Source organism: Pristiophorus japonicus, chromosome 9, assembly GCF_044704955.1.
Source record: "Pristiophorus japonicus isolate sPriJap1 chromosome 9, sPriJap1.hap1, whole genome shotgun sequence".
NCBI lineage: Eukaryota > Metazoa > Chordata > Chondrichthyes > Pristiophoridae > Pristiophorus > Pristiophorus japonicus.
In genome coordinates, this window is record NC_091985.1 from 14,960,560 (window position 1) to 14,981,751 (window position 21,192).

At 45.4% G+C, this 21,192-nt stretch overlaps 1 protein-coding gene across 3 annotated transcripts in view; it reads right to left on the bottom strand.

Moving 5' to 3' along the window:
• Positions 1-6,237: 6,237 nt before the first annotated feature.
• vta1 (vesicle (multivesicular body) trafficking 1) overlaps positions 6,238-21,192 on the bottom strand; it is a 226,161-nt gene continuing 211,206 nt past the window's right edge. For all 3 annotated transcript variants that reach the window (XM_070889089.1, XM_070889088.1, XM_070889090.1), the window contains one exon: positions 6,238-6,484. In XM_070889089.1, the coding sequence (XP_070745190.1) occupies positions 6,339-6,484 (146 nt within the window). In that variant the 3' untranslated portion in view covers positions 6,238-6,338. The remainder of the gene's footprint in view (positions 6,485-21,192) is intronic.

Sequence of the window (21,192 nt, forward strand, 5' to 3'; positions counted from 1 at the left end):
CCGAGTGATGCGGAGGGAGAGTGCCCACCCGAGTGATGCTCAGCAGTGAGTTGTCGGAAGGCAATCATTGCGGTTACATCACGATCTGCTGGATGCACTGGCAAGGGTGCTCGAGAGTCTCTGTGTACTAGCTGTGAGGATGGAGGAGTCCGCCTCAAGGTTTGCATCTGCCTCTCAGCAGCCCATCGAGCCCATCCTTGGTAGAGATGAACGGATGTCAGATGCAACAAGTGACCATGGAGTCTCAGACATGGTGGCACGAGCTATGGCTAATGTTGCAGTAGCCATTGAGCACCAGGCTGATGCTTTTGGAAGCCTGCATAACTTAATGTTGTCAGTGTGTGGTGTGTTGCAGTCGCAGTCTGTGTTAATGCAGAAGCAAATTGATGCCACGGACACAGTGACTGCTGCCATAGTGTCTGGGGCCCCATCAGTTGAATGGGGACCCAACGTTGCCGAAGCCAGATTGCTTCAAATGCTGAGGCTCTGCCCCGGGGGAGTAGCTGAGTGCCAGGCCTGTTGGAACCTGATGTCCACTCTCAGGACAACATAATTCAGTCTTTGCACCTGCCGCTCTCTGCAACCGATCCACACCAGAGTGCTGAGGTGATGCAGTCCGCAGCCAGGCCTTCCAGGGTATAAGCTGGTCAGAGACGTCCTGCAAGGCCATCATGTGTGTCAGCGGCTCAAAGTGAGCAACTGACTACCAACCTTGTTGCAGGCCTAGACCCCATTGAGGAGGAACAGTTGGCGTGGGAGGGGAGAAGGCAAGGAGTGGGAAAACACTCAGCAAAACCCATTAAACTGGGGAATGGTGGCCACAGATGCTGGCCTCGTTATACATTGTTTAAATCTGAACTCATGCAAATAGTTTCACTTGGATGAACCAGCAAACAACTGTTTGATAGTCACCAGAGATAGTTACCTTGTTGGAAAATGAACTCATGGAAATTGTTGCATTTGGATGTTGCTGGGAATGTTTGAAAAGATCTTGTGGGTTTCATTATTTGATGATGATTATGGCGTTATGTTCTGTTATTTTACAACACCCTATGGTTTTTCTGTTACATAAATGAATTCTTGATTTTTGAAGTCTTCGTTGCAGGACAAGGTGGTGTGCCATTTCTGCCCCCATTGAGTTGCAGAGGTAACAGTGAGATACAAATTGCCAATGTCAACGACCGGAAGCCCACCAATGTTTGGGAAATCCTAGTAGTCAAGCGTAGTCAGCAGACGCAGCACGCCAACACCTATGCACCGTGCAAGGACTAAACACTGCACTGACCGCTGTGCCCCGGTTGCATCTGTTTAAATGCCGCCCCAGAATCCTAACCCGCCTTGTGAACACCAACGTTTTGTGGCTTGTTGGCCGCCAACCAGTGAGGCAGCAAAAGTAAATTTTGCGAGACGTCATGATTTCCATGGCGGGGCAGCAATTCTTTATGTTCTTGAAAAACCAGAACTGAATTTCGCACCAGACGTTAACGCCTACCGCCGGCGTTAGCAACTGAATTTCAGCTCCGAGAGTGGCACCCATTGCTGGCAGTTGTGTTGAAACTAATATCGAAATGGAAACACCAACAGTATTAGTGGATGCATTGGTGATTTTTCAACTGTCTACCGACTGTGGATCGGTTCCTATGGACTGGAGGGTAGCTAATGTAACACCACTTTTTAGGAAAGGAGGGAGAGAGAAAACAGGTAATTATAGACCAGTCAGCCTGACATCGGTGGTGGGGAAGATGTTGGAATCAATTATTAAAGATGTAATAGCAGCACATTTGGAAAGCAGTGACAGGATCGGTCCAAGGCGGCATGGATTTATGAAAGGGAAATCACGCTTGACAAATCTTCTGGAATTTTTTGAGGATGTAACTGGTAGAGTGGACAAGGAAGAACCAGTGGATGTGGTGTATTTGGACTTTGAAAAGGCTTTTGCCAAGATCCCACACAAGAGATTGGTGTGCAAAATTAAAGCACATGGTATTGGGGGTAATGTATTGATGTGGATTGAGAACTGGTTGGCAGACAGGAAGCAGAGAGTTGGGATAAACGGGTCCTTTTCAGAATGGCAGGCAGTGACTAGTGGAGTGCCGCAGGGCTCAGTGCTGGGACCCCAGCTATTTACAATATACAGTAATGATTTAGATGAAGGAATTGAGTGTAATATCTCAAGTTAGCAAATGACACTAAACTGGGTGGCAGTGTCAGCTGTGAGGTGGACACTAAGAGGCTGCAGGGTGACTTGGACAGGTTAGGTGAGTGGGCAAATATATGGCAGATGCAGTATAATGTGAATAAATGTGAGGTTATCCACTTTGGGGGCAAAAACACGAAGGCAGAATATTATCTGAATGGCAGCAAATTAGGAAAAGGGGAGATGCAACGAGACCCGGGTGTCATGGTACATCAGTCATTGAAAGTTGGAATGCAGGTACAGCAGGCGGTGAAGAAGGCAAATGGTATGTTGGCCTTCATAGCTAGGGCATTTGAGTATAGGAGCAGGGAGGTCTTACTGCAGTTGTACAGGGCCTTGGTGAGAACTCACCTGGAATATTGTGTTCAGTTTTGGTCACCTAATCTGAGGAAGGACGTTCTTGCTATTGAGGGAGTGCAGCGAAGGTTCACCAGACTGATTCCCGGGATGGCTGGACTGACATATGAGGAGAGACTAGATCGACTGGGCCTGTATTCACTGGAGTTTAGAAGGATGAGAGGGGATCTCATAGAAACATATAAAATTCTGACGGGACTGGACAGGTTAGATGCAGAAAGAATGTTTCCAATGTTGGGGGAAGTCCAGAACCAGGGGACACGGTCTAAGGATCAGTGGTAAATCATTTAGGACTGAGATAAGGAGAAACTTCTTCACTCAGAGTTGTTAACCTGTGGAATTCCCTGCCACAGAGAGTTGTTGATGCCAGTTCATTGGATATATTCAAGAGGCAGTTAGATATGGCTCTTACAGCTAAAGGTATCAAGGGGTATGAGGAGAATGCAGGAAAGGGGTACTGAGGTGAAGGATCAACTATGATCTTATTGAATGGTGGTGCAGGCTCGAAGGGCCTACTCCTGCACCTGTTTTCTATGTTTCTATTATCGAACATTGTGTAACAGTGATTATCAGAGTCCATTGATATCACATAGGATGTGGAGAATGTTACTAACTTTTGGGGTGAGATGAGGGAGGAAATTACATAATCACAGAATGGTTACAGTGCAGGAGGCCATTTGACACTTCGGCCCTTCAAACCCGTGCCGGCTCTCTGCAAGAGCACTTCAGCTAGCCCCACTCCTTCAGCTTTTCCCCGTAGCCCAGCAAATTTTTTTCCTTCAGGTACTTAGCCAATTCCCTTCTGAAAACCATGCTTGAATCTGCTTCCACCACCCTTTCAGGCAGTGCATTCCAGATCGTAACCACTCGCTGCGTAAAAAGGTTTTTCCCTCATGTCGCCTTTGGTTTTTTTGCAAATCACCTTTAATCTGTGTCCTCTGGTTCTTGACCTTTCCGCCAATGGAAACAGTTTCTCTCTCTACTCTGTCTAGACCCCTCACAATTTTGAACACTTCTATCAAATCTCCTCTGCCCCAAGGAGAACCACCCCAGCTTCTCCATGTAACTGAAGTCCCTCATCCTTGGAACTATTCTAGCAAATCTTTTCTGCACCCTCTATAAGGTCTTCATATCCTTCCTAAAATGCGGCGCCCAGAATTGGACACAATACATCAGTTGATGTCGAACCAGTATTTTATAAAGGTTCATGATAACTTCCTTGCTTTTGTACCCTATATGGCTCCATTTACGAAGCCCAGGGTGCCGTATGCTTTTTTAAAACCACTTTCTCAACCTACCCTGCCCCCTTCAACAATTTGTGCACATATAGCCCCAGGTCTCTCTGATCATGCACCTTTAGAATTGCACCCTTTCGTTTACATTGCCTATTCTCAAACATTCCCTAATTCCACACACTTTTTTTCTGAAATAATTGCAAATTAATGCTCTTGGTTATAAATTAGAGGGCTCGAACAACATTCCCTCGAAGTTGCATATGTGCACAGCTGTGCAGTAATCTGCAAGGTTCTGCATTGGCCGCTCATAAGCTTTTACATTGGAAATACCGCACATCCGCAGAAATTTAAAGGGGGCGTGAATTTAAAGGTACAGGTTGCGCAGAATAAAGCGCAACTCACAGCTCTAACCTATTAAACAATTTTTTGAGAGATGGTGATAAGGTCATTGCTCTGTGCAGTTCAAAAATCAGAAATGCAAAATATGACTCTGTTGGATGGAGAAGAGGCTGGAAGTATAAATAAAAGGACTGCATTTATATAGCGCTTTTCATGCTCAGGACATCCTAAGGCGCTTTACAGCCAATGAAGTGCAGTCACTGTGGTAATGTAGGAAACGAGGCAGTCAATTGCATGCAGCCACTCCCACAAACAGTAATGTGATAAATGATCGTATGATCTGTTTTAGTGATGTTGGTTGATGGCTAAATATTGGCCAGGACACCAGGGAGAACGCCCCTGCTCTTACTTCAAATAGTGGCTAGAGAACATAAGAAATAATTTCCATCCACCTGGAATGTGGCCTCGGTTTAACCAGCTCATCCGAAAGTTAGCATCTCCGACTGTATCGAACTCCCTTAGTATTGCACTAGAGTGCAGATTTCCTTTGCTCAAGCTTCTGGAGTGCGAACTGAACCCCCAATCTTCTGACTGAGAGGCGTGAGTGCTACCCACTGAGCCATGGCTGACACCAAGGAAGAATTGGTCTCTTTGTGTCACTATCTCAAGACTCTACTTTATTCTCGAGACAGTGACGCAATCAGACGCCTCAGCTCTCATCTCTCGGGGGAGGTAGCGCATGTCGAGCAAACGTGAAGGGGGTGGACAATCAGGGGACAGGCAAGGTGAAATTCTCAATGTAACAGTCAGCACAGTACAATAAAATGACAAATCACACATACACGTTTTATTTCTGTTATAGTTTGATCAGTACAAGTAAAGGAAAGTGCCGTGTGGGAGTCCTTCATGTCAGTGGCAAATCAGGTCTACAGGATGTTGTTGTCCGAGGGAATGGATGCATTCACTGATGATGTTTTTCAATTCTCTCGACAGCTCGCCCCCAAAAAATGCAGTGATTCTTTACAGTACTGCTACGTTATTTTGTCAACACCAATTAAGTAATGTTAAACCTATTGCATCATTTGCTGATGCCACGTTTCAGTGGGGTTATTCGACTTTGCAAATAATTAATGAACAGTAATTTCCAGCTGCATGTTTCGGCTACACACACACACACAATATCTGATGCGATTTGTCTAGGCCTCAAATCCCAGAGGAAAAAAGAAACACTCTGATGCACAGTTATTTATTCCAAGACATAATGTTTAACGACACTCATCCATGCATGCTGAACATCTCTTCTGGCAACTGGTTATATTAGCTTCAAAGCTGCATTATTCCGCTGAATGGATATTTTGGATAGGACACTTAATTGTGTTTGGGGAGACAGTGGAAGGTTCTGCTTCGTGGCACCAGGTGGTTTGGCTACATGTGCACGTAATGTCTTGAGACACGCCTCTACAGCGACTGTGCACAAATCACGGCAGCTCACACACACGTGTTCCAAGGGAGGATGAGTTGGCGTTGGAAACTCAGCAATGCCCTCACTTTGCACCACTCACTGAGGTGGCTGGTATTTTGCACTTGCAAAGGAGGAAGACGAGACCGTCTGAAGCCTGAGAAACGTGCTGGACTCAATGGTCAAACAGAACTGCTTAATATATGGTCGTGGGACTGACCCAGCACATGTGTGATGGAATTTTTGAGCGGGGGGAGAAAGAGGGGCAATTTGTGTGCTACTGCTATACGATGATATGCAGGGCATTGCACACCTGACAGAAGCACCCCCACCCACCCCACACCCCACACCCCACACCAACCCGGGTGCCGTGAAATGGAATACCGTTGTTGCATTACAATTGTTGTAATATTCATTTACAGGACAGATACCTCACTGTAAAAGCAGCAAAATTGACAAACTCAATGCACGTTTCTTTAGTGTTGCCATTGCAAGTACCTTTCAACAACAAAAAAAATTCCTTAGCTATGAAAACCAAGCTCTTAATTTTCACACCTGACACCCAAAGCACGTTCTTTCCTTCAAGATAGAAAATGTAACCCGGTCTGCAGATCGAAGTGTGTGGGCTGCCGGTGAGGAAACAACAGGTCCTTCTTGTTATGCGAGAGCGGAGTGGAGCCGAGGACTGGTTAGTTCGTTTGGGCCAGTGGAGAGGACACAAGTTGTGTGTGGGCGCTGAAGACAAAGGGAGTCATTCTCTCCCAGTGGTGAGCAACTGGAGGGCCTTCTGGAGATTCTGCACGGCGGTGCCCACATCCTCATACTGCAGGGCACTGCCAGCGTATTTGCAGTATTTCTGAGCCCTGGCGTAGTCTTCCGGGGTCAGGCGGATCTCCCCTGTGGGGCAAACATGAAGTTCAATACATAAGTCAAGAGGAGATTTAATAGAGGTGCTCACAATTGTGAGGGGTTTTGACAGTGAGAAATGGTTTCATATTGGCAGCAAGGTGGGTAACCAGAGGACACAGATTTCAGATAATTGGCAAAAGAACCCGAGAGGACCAGAGCTCTCAAGAGTAATTAAAAAGAAAAAATTAAACACAATGGGCCAAATTGGCCTCCTTCTGCGCTGTACATTGTTGTGTTTCTACAGCGAGTTATGATGATCTGGAACGCACTGCCTGAATGGGTGACGGAAGCAGGTTCAATAGTAAATTTCAAAAGGGAATTAGATAAATACTTGAAAAGGAAAGTTTTGTCGGGCTCTGGAGAAGGAGTGAGCATAATTGGATAGCTCTTTCAGAGAGCTGGGAGAGGCACGATGGGCTGAATGGCCTCCTCCCATGCTGGAGCTCAGCAGAGCTAAAAAGGGGGCGGTTTCAATGACACGACTATCGTGTGCTCGGTGAAGTGGCCGTTTAGACGGAGATTTAAGAGTTCCATCTCAAGTTATTGCTCACTGTGCAGTTTTGTAAGGATGCTGAAAAAGCCGTTTATTCAGTTCCTCTCCAGCCCTGGGACTGGATCTAATGTTAGAAACAATGGGCCGAATAATTAAAATAAAACAAATACAGTAGGAGCCAATGTTTAGAACCACCTTAAAACAGACCCAACTCCTACACGAATCTACTTCAAAGGTGGCTTCAGACGAGCACTGAGTGGGTGGGAAGTAACCGCACCAATCTGGGGGCCGAACAAATCTGAATTCATAGCTACAGTACAAAAAGAAATACTTGCATTTGCAAAGTACCTGATTTTTATAAAGACGCTGTAAAGCGCTTCACCCGATCAGTTACTTTTTAAATGTGCGGCCCCTTGTTATATCGGCAAAGATAGCAGCTAGTCTGTAACAAGGGAGATCAATACCTAGACGCCATAGATTTCAAGTTATTGTTGGAAAGATTAGCAGAGAGTTGAGGAGAACCTTTTTTACAAAGTACTTGGATATGCATTTGAAGTGCCGTAACCTACAGGGCTACAGACCAGGAGCTGGATAGCTCTTTGCCGGCTGGCACAGACACGATGTGTCAAATGGCCTCTTTCTGTGCCGTAAACTTCCACAATTCTGTGAACAACATCCCACAAACAGCTACAAGAAAAATGGCGAGTTAATGTGGGGTGCTTTTGGTGGTAATGCTGGCCTCGGACAGGGAAAAGGGGCAGGTTTGCAGCCTGGCAACAGTGGGAGAGAAAAAAACATATCACAAAGACAAGTCTCTCCCCCCCCCCAGCACAAGGTCACAGTACAAAAATAAGCAGCAACGTCATAGAACACTCGAGCGAGCTAAATGCTTTCCTTATTCCATCAGAATCCCTCAAAGGAATTGCATGTTCATAACGCATTCCCACGTACTCCAGGTTTCATGCATAATTTATCAGCCTTTAATGAAGCAGCACCAAAGACACATTTAAGCAGAAAGGATGCCAGGAGCTATCATTACAAGCGATTTCATTTTAGAATAAAGGTTATCCTAGATTACTAAAGAAAGTATCTAGTGAACTTTACTGAAGTCAAAACACGCACTCAACTTCTCATTTATCACACAAACAAAAAGATCAATCTGAATACCTCGATTAGATGCCAGCCTGTAACTCACCCCCGGGTATCCATTATTCTATATATAAACCACCCGAACACCTCGATTAGATTCCAGCCTGTAACTCAACCCCGGGTATCCATTATTCTATATATAAACCACCCAAACCCCTCGATTAGATTCCAGGCTGTAACTCACCCCCGGGTATCCATTATTCTATATATAAACCACCCAAACCCCTCGATTAGATTCCAGCCTGTAAGTCACTCCCAGGTATCTATTATTCTATTTATAAACCACCCGAACCCCTCGATTAGATTCCAGGCTGTAACTCACCCCCAGGTATCCATTATTCTATATATAAACCACCCGAACCCCTCGATTAGATTCCAGCCTGTAAGTCACTCCCAGGTATCTATTATTCTATATATAAACCACCCAAACCCCTCGATTGGATGCCAGCCTGTACCTCACCCCCAGGTATCCATTATTCTATATATAAACAATTTGAACCTCTCCATTAGATTCCAGCCTAGAGATAACAAAGGTGTGGGGATGAGGGCTTCAGCAGCAGATGAGCTGAGGCAGGGGTGGTGACGGGCGATGTTACGGAGGTGGAAATTCAGTCTTAGTTATGCTGCGGATATGTAGCCGAAAGCTCATTTCAGGGTCAAATATGACACCAAGGTTGCAAACAGTCTGGTTCAGCCTCAGACAGAAGGTTGGAATCAGTGGCTAGGGAATAGAGTTTGTGACAGGGACTGAAAACAATTATTTCGGTCTTCCTGATATTCAACTGGAGAACATTTCTGCTCATCCAGAACTGGAAGTCGGACAAGCAGTGTAACAATTTAGAGACCAAGAAGGGGTCGAGAGAAGTGGTAGTGAGGTAGAGCTGGGTGTCATCAGCGTACGTGTGGAAACTGACACTCGGTTTTCGGATAATGTTATCAAGGGCCAACATGTAGATGAGAAATAGGGGAGATAGGAGAGGGCCAAGGATCCTTGGGGGGGGGGGGGGGGGGGGGGGTGACACCAGAGGTAACGATGCGGGGGTGGGAGGAGAAACCGTTGCAGGTGATTCTCTGGCTACGATTAGATAGATAAGATTGGAACCAGGCGAGTGCAGTCCCACCCAGCTGGATGACAGTGGAGAGGCGTTGGAGAAGGATAGAGTGGTCAACTGTGTCAAAGGCTGTAAGACAAGTCAAGAAGGACAAGGAGGGTTAGTGTAACTTTGTCACAGTCACAAAGGATGTCATTTGTGACGCTGAATGGCAGGGTGAACAATGTTTAAAAGATTGTGTTTCTTTGCACTATATCGGTTTGGTAAGTCCCAGCACGAAAGCCAGCGCAATGGCTCGGAGATGCTGGAGAATTGCCTGCTTGGCCAATGCCAGTAAGCAAGGAAATAGCCTCCTTGGACTGCGATGGAAAGACTGCCTAATGCCTTGATTCTCCTAATATTTCAATAAAATAAGCACTGGATTTTTTCCCCAGAATCCGAGAGAACTCAAAACCAAGAATTTTCAATGGGCACCCCTTTATTGAGTGAAACGCACCATGTTGGATCATCAAGGAGTTTGGCACAATGCAATGTGGACCTCCCTTCCTACCATACTAAAACTTCACCGGTGGAGCAGATCAGTGGAAGTGGAGATCCCAGAGGGCCGGTTGCTTTTCAGACCTCAGCGAGGGCTACGAGCCACATCTCCAGGAAACAAATAGCAGTTCAGTGTCGCTTTGATGCTGATCTTCATTTTTCCTTCCTGATCTCGATCCAACTTGTGACTTTGACCATTATGGCAGGCAAGGGTTGATTACAAGCAACACACCTGAGAATACCACAAGTATCTCCTTCCTCCTCTCCAAAGATCGTTCTACCTGTGCTTGGCAGCAATGATGAAAGTGAAGTGAATTCCAGACGCTTCCAGATTTGCTAGTTTGCAGTAAATGTGACCATGAAAAATTAATTTGCAGCTCCTCCACACTCACCCTACAGATTTTTTTCCCTTCCCTGTAGGAAATTCCAGCCAAACTCCTGATGCTCAGAGCAATAGGCAAGCATCTGGTCCCCAGGCCTCTACAATGCTAGATGGACAAATGGCTCTTCGTAGGCTGCTATTAAGCGTTGTGGTATAATTATGGAAGGTAACACAGTGAAAGAGCCTATAAGGAGCCATTCTTCCATTAACAATATGGAAGTTAACATGTTGCCAATTTGTATTGAGACCTGCTAACATACAGCACCTCATCACATCTCTCAAACTTCCCTTTACTTAGAAGTGACTTGTTATACATGTGAATGCGACAAGCATTTTGTGAAAACGAGTGAGTGAGTGAGTAGGTAGATAGGTGTTGGCTGATGGAGGAACAGAAACAGAAACATAGGTGCAGGAGTAGGCCATTCGGCCCTTCGAGCCTGCACCACCATTCAATAAGATCATGGCTGATCATTCACCTCAGTACCGCTTTCCTGCTTTCTCTCCATACCCCTTGATCCCTTTAGCCGTAAGGGCCATATCTAACTCCCTCTTGAATATATCCAATGAACTGACATCAACAACTCTCTGCGGTAGGGAATTCCACAGGTTAACAACTCTCAGTGAAGAAGTTTCTCCTCATCTCGGTCCTAAATGGCTTACCCCTTATCCTTAGACTGTGTCCCCTGGTTCTGGACTTCCCCAACATCGGAAACATTCTTCCTGCATCTACCCTGTCCAGTCCCGTCAGAATTTTATATGTTTCTATGAGATCCCCTCTCATCCTTCTAAACTCCAGTGAATACAGGTCCAGTCGATCCAGTCTCTCCTCATATGTCAGTTCTGTCATCCCAGGAATCAGTCTGGTGAACCTTCGCTGCACTCCCTCAATAGCAAGAACGTCCTTCCTCAGATTAGGAGACCAAAACTGAACACACTATTCCAGGTGAAGACTCACCAAGGCCCTGTACGACTGCAGTAAGATCTCCCTGCTCCTATACTCAAATGCCCTAGCTATGAAGGCCAACATACCATTTGCCTTCTTCACCGCCTGCTGTACCTGCATGCCAATTTCAATGACTGATGAACCATGACACTCTGGTCTCGTTGCACCTCCCCTTTTCCTAATCTGCCGCCATTCAGATAATCTGCCTTTGTATTTTTGCCCCCAAAGTGGATAACCTCACATTTATCCACATTATACTTCATCTGCCATGCATTTGCCCTCTCTCCTAACCTGTCCAAGTCAACCGGCAGCCTCTTAGCGTCCTCCTCTCAGCTCACACCGCCACCCAGTTTAGTGACAGCTGCAAACTTGGAGATATTACACTCAATTCCTTCAACTAAATCATTGATGTATATTGTAAATAGCTGGGGTCCCAGCACTGAGCCCTGCGGCACCCCACTAGTCACTACCTGCTATTCTGAAAAGGGCCCGTTTATCCCGACTCTCTGCTTCCTGTCTGTCAACCAGTTCTCTATCCACGTCAGTACATTACCCCCAATACCATGTGCTTTAATTTTGCACACCAATCTCTTGTGTGGGACCTTGTCAAAAGTCTTTTGAAAGTCCAAATACACCACATTCACTGGTTCTCCCTTGTCCACTCTACTAGTTACTTCCTCAAAAAAATTCCAGATGATTTGTCAAGCATGATTTCCCTTTCATAAATCCATGCTGACTTGGACCGATCCCTGTCCCTGCTTTCCAAATGCGCTGCTATTTCATCTTTAATAATTGATTCCAACATTTTCCCCACTACTGATGTCAGGCTAACCGGTCTATAATTACCCGTTTTCTCTCTCCCTCCTTTTTTAAACAGTCGTGTTACTTAGCTACCCTCCAGTCCATAGGAACTGATCCAGAGTCGATACTGTTGGAAAATAATCACCAATGCATCCACTATTTTTAGGGCCCCTTCCTTAAGTACTCTGGGATGCAGACTATCAGGCCCTGGGGATTTATCGGCCTTCAATCGCATCAATTTCCCGAACACAATTTCCCACCTAATAAAGGATTTCCTTCAGTTCCTCCTTCTCACTAGACCTTCGGTATTTCCGGAAGTTTATTTGTATCTTCCTTCGTGAAGACAGAACCAAAGTATTTGTTGTTCTTTGTTGTCCATTATAAATTCACCTGAATCTGACTGCAAGGGACCTACGTTTGTCTTCGCTAATCTTTTTCTCTTCACATATCTATAGAAGCTTTTGCAGTCAGTTTTTATGTTCCCAGCAAGCTTCCTCTCATACTCTTATTTTCCCCCATCGAATTAAACCCTTTGTCCTCCTCTGCTGAATTCTAAATTTCTCCCAGTCCTCAGGTTTGCTGCCTCTTCCTTGGATTTAACACGATCCTTAATTTCCCTCGTTAGCCACGGTTGAGCCACCTTTCCTGTTTTATTTTTACTCCAGACAGGGATGTACAATTGTTAAAGTTTATCCATGTGATCTTTAAATGTTTGCCATTGCCTATCCACCATCAACCCTTTAAGTATCATTCGCCAGTCTATTCTAGATGCAGGCCAGGACACTGGGAGAACTCCCAGCCCTGTATGAAACAGTGCCTTAGGAACCCCTGGACCGAGGATTTTAGGATTCTGCAATCGAAGCAAGAGGTTGAAAACCAGATTCCGGATGGGAGTGGGAAACAGCAGACAAGGGTTTAAAAAAGAAACAAAAACATGAATTTTTTTGCACAATAGTTTTTTGTTGTGCAGTGAACTTGTCATTTTTGTGAAGTACACATAACTGAATCCATTCTCTTAAATAAGTGAGATAAAGCTTTCAGATGATGACTCAAGCTTCTTATTCATTTCCCCTGTGATCCATAGAACAACAACAGCACACTCTCTGAACTGTGGAACTGCAGTATACAAAGAAATCCTGAAAGAAACGTTTACGAAAGAACCCCTGTGCTCACTGACCGACTATGGCTCAATTTTAAAATTCTCATGCTCAAATCCCTCCACGACCTCGCCCCTCACTGTCTCTAAACTCCTGCAGCCCAGAACCCACCGAGATATGCGTGTTGCTCCAATCTGGCCTTTTATGCATCCTCAACCTCCTTCGACCCCACCCTTGGCAACCGTGGCTATTTCCTCCCTAAACCTCCCTCCTCCTCAAAACCTAGCTCTTGGACCAAGCCTTTAGTCACCAGTTCCAATACAGGTGCAGCGTCCAGAATCCGGAACCCTCGGGACTGAGGCCATTCCGGATTCCGCGTTTTTCCGGACTTGAGCATCTTTGATGTCATGAATCCAGAAACACCCGAGCCCAAGTTCGGATAGTTCCGGATTTCAGAACGTTAGAAAGGGTGGGGGGGGGGCGCTCGCCGAGGAGCTGTTCGGGCCGCTGGCCCCCATCAATGAGGTCATCGGGTGGGACCCTGCCAAGTTGATGTTCGGGTGGGCCCCGCCGTGGTGGAGCTATTCAGGCAGGCCCCGTCGCGGAGGTGCGGTTCGAGTGGGCCGGCGAGGAGGCCCCGAGGTAAGGGCAGCAGCGGGACCTCGAGGTTGGCGGGTCCAAATTCCGGACGACCCTGCCACCATTCGGTCCGGAGTCCGGAACGTTCCAGAACTCCGGATTTTGGACGCTGCACCTGTATCTCTTCCTTGGGCTCTGTCAATTTTTATCCGGTAATACTCCTGTGAAGCGCCTTGGGACGTTTTATTATGTTAAAGGTGTTATATAAATAGAAGTTGTTGTTCTTGTTGTCATTGGCGCTGTATAAATACAAGTTGTTCTTGTTATAGGCGCTATATAAATGTAAGTTGCTGCTGTTGTTGAATATGCTACACCATCAGCAAGAGATTTGCACTTCAACACCATGCACCCATTGGTTACAGATGCTCACGGCCGATGGAGTGGTAAGGGGACATTAAGCTAAATAATTAGGTATGGTCAGCTCTCTGGTTTCATTCTTTAACAATTTTAAAATTCTCATCCTTGTTTTCAAATCCCTCCATGGCTTCACCTCTCCCCATCTCTGTAATCTGCTCCAGCCCCCCAACCCCATGAGATATCTGCGCTCCTCTAATTCTGGCCTTTTGAGCAGCCCCAATTTTAATGGCTCCAGCACTGGTGGCCATGCCTTCCGCTGTCAAGGCCCCAAGCTCTGGATTTCCCTCCCTAAACCTCGCCGCCTTTCGGGCCTCCTTTAAGACACTCCTTAAAACTTATCAAAACTGGTCATCTGCCCTAATATCCCATTCTGTGGCTCGGGGTCAAATTTTGTTTGAAAGCGCTCCTGCAAAGCGCCTTGCGATGTTTTACTAAGTTAAAGTTGCCATATAAATACAAGCTGCTGTTGTTACAGAACCCTTATCTGTTTGTTGTGGTCATAGCTGTGACTGTACAGATAACTACCACCTAAGGTCGAGCTTTCCAAACTGGCAGCCTGGGAGTCCTGCACTTACAGATTTCTGTATTTTTTTTTTGTTGACTCAGCAGTACAGATACTTGTTACTTCCAGTCGTGATAGCACTATTTTCTTTGGGTGGGTAATAGGAAATGCCACCCACCACCCCACTCCCAGGAAACTATATCTTTTTAAACCATCAGCAGAAAGTAAAAGAATGGAAAGCACAAGCTAGCAGATTCAATGAAACCTGAAAGATTGCTCCGACCATTGTGGATGAATGAGTGTGCCTCAACGGAGGAGTGGGGGATGAGAGCGAGAGAAAAAGAGAGAGAGAGAGAGAGAGAGAGAGAGAGAGAGAGAGAGAGAAAAGAGAGGGAACACGCTTTCTGTCAAATGACTTCTGCCAACATCATTTTTTGTGAACTTCTATTTCTGGATACCATGAAGCAGAATGAGAGGAATGTTGAGAACCACTGAATGTTGCTTTGTTCTGTGTAGAACGACTCTCCTTCACTGACTGGCCAGTGGGAGGAACAGCTGTGTTCCCAAGCTTGCAGCAAACATGTGTTATACGACTGTACGACGCAATGGTTTCTTCTGCTCAATCCTCTGGTGAATGAATGTCAAGAGACGAGCTTTGGCAATTTTTCAACCCTTCAAATTAGAACCCAAACCCTCCTGAATGGATCTGCTTTCTCTCGCCTCGTCGGCAAGGGTGCTGCAAGTGCTCTTCGCTCTTGTACAGATTAGAAGCAGAACGGCAGCTTTCCAAAGTCAAGCCTGTTTCAGATTATACCGCAGAATGTGAAAATCAGAGAAAGGGACTTCTGTTCTGTAATGGTGAAACCTTTCTAGTGAACGCCTGCTGTTATATTCCATGATACCAACAATTCCCATTCCCACAATCTTCTCTCCCTAGAGACTGTGACATGTTGTTTTATCGTTCCACAAGTGCCGGCAGCCTCCAGTGCGGAGGTACAGTTCCATCGGCACGGAGACTCCAGTGCGGAGGTACAGTTCCATCGGCACGGAGACTCCAGTGCGGAGGTACAGTTCCATAGGCACGGAGACTCCAGTGCGGAGGTACAGTTCCATAGGCACGGAGACTCCAGTGCGGAGGTACAGTTCCATAGGCACGGAGACTCCAGTGCGGAGGTACAGTTCCATAGGCACGGAGACTCCAGTGCGGAGGTACAGTTCCATAGGCACGGAGACTCCAGTGCGGAGGTACAGTTCCATAGGCACGGAGACTCCAGTGCGGAGGTACAGTTCCATAGGCACGGAGACTCCAGTGCGGAGGTACAGTTCCATCGGCACGGAGCCTCCAGTGCGGAGGTACAGTTCCATAGGCACGGAGACTCCAGTGCGGAGGTACAGTTCCATAGGCACGGAGACTCCAGTGCGGAGGTACAGTTCCATCGGCACGGAGCCTCCAGTGCGGAGGTACAGTTCCATAGGCACGGAGACTCCAGTGCGGAGGTACAGTTCCATAGGCACGGAGACTCCAGTGCGGAGGTACAGTTCCATAGGCACGGAGACTCCAGTGCGGAGGTACAGTTCCATAGGCACGGAGACTCCAGTGCGGAGGTACAGTTCCATAGGCACGGAGACTCCAGTGCGGAGGTACAGTTCCATAGGCATTGACAGATTCGTGTTGAGTTAGGCTCCCACAGGTACATACACCCTCCAGTGGTACAGTTTTTCAGGCACTGGCAGTCTCCAGTAGCTCATCACGTAGTTATTTCTGTTCCTTGTGTGAGTTTATACATTGAACGTTAACAGACTATTCAGCTGTGAAGATATAACACTCAGCGTTGCACTCCAAACACCGGAAAGAACTTCCTATTACATCAGTATGAAGCATTGCCATCAACACCAGCATAAACTTGGCTTGTATTCCCTTGAACACAGAAGATCGAGGGGTGATCTAACAGGTCTCTAAAATGATAAAAGGATTCAATATTGTAGATATAGAAACTATTTCCACTGGTGGGGTAATCCTGAACATGGAGGCATAATTTTAAGATTAAAGCCTTTGCCCACTTCAGAGTGTTGAATGTAGAAGGGGAAGGGCAATGTATAGTGGTCTCTCTCCTGAATTGTGAGTATATGTCACTCAATGACCATTTCTGCGGTAGGACAGTATGGATCAAAAACCCAATAAAGCACGCAAGATGACAATAGTTTCCTGACTTTCTATCGGCCATTATACTTGTGATGAACAGGTAAGAATCCAGCATACCACCAGGTCTGATAAAGAGTAGATTAGACAAAGATAAGTTGAGTTTAGGAAATGGGTCTTAAAATCCTGTGGATTGCAGGAGGATCGATAGACTGAGGAGGTAAGGAGTTCCATAGTTTTGAGGAGTTGGGGAAAAAAAATTAAGACAAGAGTGGAATATCTAGTGAATAGAAATAACTTGTTGAAATTTCCTGGCAAGCGAGGAGTCAATGAAATGACTCTCTGCTCGTAAGGCAATATAAATTAATTTTAATAATGCCTTTAATGAATAGAGCCAGGTGGGGCAATGGATCTGAACTCATTCTTTTCACCCCAGCTCAACTTAACTGGAAATCATCCACAAGGATGCAGATGAGAGTAGGAGCGATTTCTTTCAGAAAATTACATTTGGGGGACACAGTATGAGTAATCGGAGACATGAGGTGTGGTGAGTGGAGCGAGCTCGGGAGGAACAGGTGACTGTGGCTGTAGAAAGGAGAGGGGAGGGCTGGGTCTGGTACTAATGATGGGTTTAAGACATACTGGCACAATGCAGACAGAGCTTTACTCAGCAGTTAACCTGTACCAAGTTAATTGCAGGAATTTCTTGACGGCACTGTGTGCAAAGAGTGTAAAATGATCTTTTGTAGTATCAGCTGTGGCTCAGTGGATAGCACTCTCGCCTCCGAATCTGCAAGTTATGGGTTCAATTCCCACTCCAAGGACTTGAGCACAAAAAAAAAAATCTAGGTTGACTCTCCAGTGCATTAGTGAGGGGGAGCTGCATTGTCAGAGGTGCCATCTTTCGGATGGGACGTTAAACCGAGACTCGGTTCCCCCTGCTCTCAGGTGGACTTAAAAGATCCCATGGCATTAGTTCAAAGAAGAACAGGGGAGTTACCCCTGGTGTCCTGGCAAATATTTATCCCTCAATCAACATCACTTAAAAAAAAAGAGATTATCTGTTCATTATCACATTACTGCTTGTGGGAGCTTACTACTTGCATGTTGGCTGCCGCGTTTCTGACATTACAACAGCGAATGCACTTCAAAACATATTTCATTGGCTGCAAAGTGTTTTGGGATGTCCGGCGGTTGTGAAAAGCGAGATATAAATGCAAGTCTTTTTTTTCCCGCCAAGCATTGACATTTCCGGAAATTATCAAGCGCAATTAGTTTAGGAAAAAATGCTATTAAACATGAACACATTAAATTTACTGTGAAATTAAAGCTCACTGCGCAGAGTTGAAATCAATGCCTTTGCCTGGACTCTGGCTAGGTTTAGGCTTCCCCAAGAAATAACCTTTCCAGGGTTCGACTCTGCTCTTACATGCATCTGTTTTGTATTGGAGCAATTTTCAGTAAATGCAGCAGTCGGCCTGGTGTTCCTTTGAGGCGACGATATTTCCATCAATGTTAATGAGGTCCCTTGAGCATCAGTTGCCTGACTGATCTCCATCCAGATTAAAGTGACTCTGAAAAGGTCATGGTCTCTTAAGGGAATTGGGAAAGAAACAGTGTACTGAGTGGAGTTAATATATACACACATAAAAAGGAGTTGGCACGGAATCTGACACCACTGATCAAGAATTACATGGGCGGGTTTCTGCAAACCTAATAACAAATGGAACTACAGTGGCCCTCATCCTCAAGGGGAAAGTCAAACTTAAGTTAAGGAATCCTGCCTCAGGAACATAATATGATGGAGTGAAAGGAGGCGTACAAGGAAGAGAACAAAGGCTCAAGTAAACCACGTTTCATTTGTTGGAAGCCTACTGATGGCCAGCAATTGACAACCGATGGTGATTACACTCAAACCTGTGACCCGAGAAATTATCCTAGCTACAATCAATCTGTTGTACAACAGAAAAGCTCTTTCAGTAACATTTACCCCACACTCTCACCCCCCTCTACCCATGCCCCCCCAAAAAACGCCCAATTTTGGAACAAGAAATTTCTTTGAAGAACCAATCTCTCTTCGGCAAATCGGAACAGTTACAAAAAAATTGCAAGTCATTTTGACATAGTCTTTGTTCCATTCTGTTGACATTTGGCTCACTGTCTTGGTGAAGTTACTGAAGTGTGATTGTGTGTGGGAACTCATGGAACAGAACATAGTTGCAGCGATAAGGTTACTGAGGTACACTGGGCTCAGCGACAATGCCTGGTGCCATCAGATTCAGCTCCCTCAGACTCAAACCTCAGGCAATCCGGATTCCCCTTGAATGGATTGAAGAAAGCACATGGCAGGGGGAAGAGGGTGTGTGAGGAACTACATCAACTTTAGGCCCCATTTAAGAAAGGTGTGCCCAATATAACATGATTTCCTCACAAATAAAGTAATAATGGAACAAAGGGGTGTAACTCCGTTACTTTAGTGCACTGTGTTTGTATTAAATTGTGCTACTTTAATGCAGTAGCTAACCTGTTTAATAGCTAACATTTGCTTAATAGCCGTGTTAAAATAGCACAGACTGGAATTTGTGTGAATGCATTAAGCAGTGCACTAAAAACAGCAGAGAGGGAATTCAAACGCAATTTTATGTAAGAGATTCGCAGTAATTAAAAAAAAATCTCCAAAATAATGGAAATATCAGGTTCAAGTGTGAAGTGAAAGAAAAATTAAGAACCATTTACTCATTCCCTTTCCTAATAATTCAGTTGCTGTGACTTTACTCTTTGGAACTCTGTCCCTCTAAATTGCTGTCTTTATTTTTAAAACTCTCTCAGAACTCTTTCATTTGACCTCCTGCCATCTTCCGAACCTTCCGCACGTGGCTCGGTGCCCATTCCTCTTATTTCTCCATGAAGCCCGTCGTTAAAGGTGCCAGGTAAGTCATCTGGAGAAAGTCTACTTAAAACAGTTTTAGCTGGGGAATTCACGGAGGGAAACAGAGGTTACGGATGCTGGAACTCCAAGTTGTCAAAGCAGAGCTGTGCCTCATGTACAAAGAGGATGCGTCGCAATTGGGAGTGATACAAAAAAAAATCATCTCTTCAAGTGAGGTGCTTGGATAAAGAATGAAAAAGACTTGCATTTATTTCACAACCTCACGACGTCCCAAAGCACTTTTCGGACAATAAAGTACTTTTGAGAAGAAGTCACTGTTGCAATGCAGGAAATGCGGCAGCCAATTTGCACACAGCAAGGCCTTTCAAACAGAAATGCAATAATGACGATAATCATGCTTTCAGGTCTCGGTGAGGGTGAAATATTGGTCAAGGCACCGGGGAGAACTCCCCTGCTCTTCTTCGAACAGTGCCGTGGGATCTTTTACATCCACCTCAGGGGGCAGACGGGTCCTCGGTTTAACGTCGCACCTCCCTCAGTACTGCACTGCAGAGTCAATTTGAATACAGCAAGGTTTGACAAACAGCAATAATGACCAGATAATCAGAGAGATTTTGGTCGACGTACAATAGCAGATTACCTTAGACCAGCTAGGACTTTCTTTTTTTGTTGGAAAGGGTCTCACCTACTAACCCCAGTCTATCTAACTCCTGTAAATACATTGTTCCTACTGTAGCAGCAATTCTGGCAGTGATACCATGTTGCAAGTCATGGATGTTTAGAAGCAGTGTGACACTTCTTGCTGATAGTACTCCAAGGCAAACTGTCCTGGCCAATTTGCATATGCTATGGATTAGGATTAGTTTTGCAGCTGGGTCTCCCAGGACCTTGGCATCAGTAGAAAAGCACCTTTGAAAGCTGAGAAACAACTTCCATTCGGTTCAGATTCAAAAAACTGAAAAATAAAAAAAGGGGCAATCACACTACTGGGTGTGTATTATAGACCCCCAAACAGTGGGAGGGAGATAGAAGTGCTAATATGTAGGCAAATTTCTGTAAAATCCAAAAACCATTGGACAGTAATAGTAGGGGATTTCAACTATCCTAATATTGATTGGAACAAATATAGTGAGGGGTAGAGAGGGTGCGGAACACTTAAAATGCATTCAAGAGAACTTTTTTAGTCAGTATGTGACAAACACAGCACTGGATAGGGCGGTTCTGGATTTAGTTTTGGGGAATGAAGCTAGGCAGGTGGAAGGGGTATCCGTGGAAGAGCACTTGGGTGCTAGTGACCATAATTCAGTCAGATGCAAGGTATTTATGGACAAGGACAAGGATAGACCAGGAATAAGTGTCACAAATTGGGGAAAAGCTAACTTTGCTAAGTTGAGAATTGATTTGGCCAGTGGGCTGGAAATAGTTACTTGAAGGTAAATCAGTGTCGGAACAGTGGGAGGCATTCAAGGAGGAGATCCGGAGGGCTCAGGCCAAACATGTGTCCTTAAAGAAAAAGGGTGGGAATAACAATTCTAGTGCCCCGTGGATGTCTAGGGACTTGCAGGGAAGGGATAAAGAAAAATAGGGAAGCTTGTCATATACCGACAGCTAAATACTGTAGAATCTCTGGAGGAATATAGAAAGTTCAGAGGTAAAATTAAAAATGATATTAGGAATGCTAAGAGAGAGCATGAAAAATTCTTGGCAAGTAAAA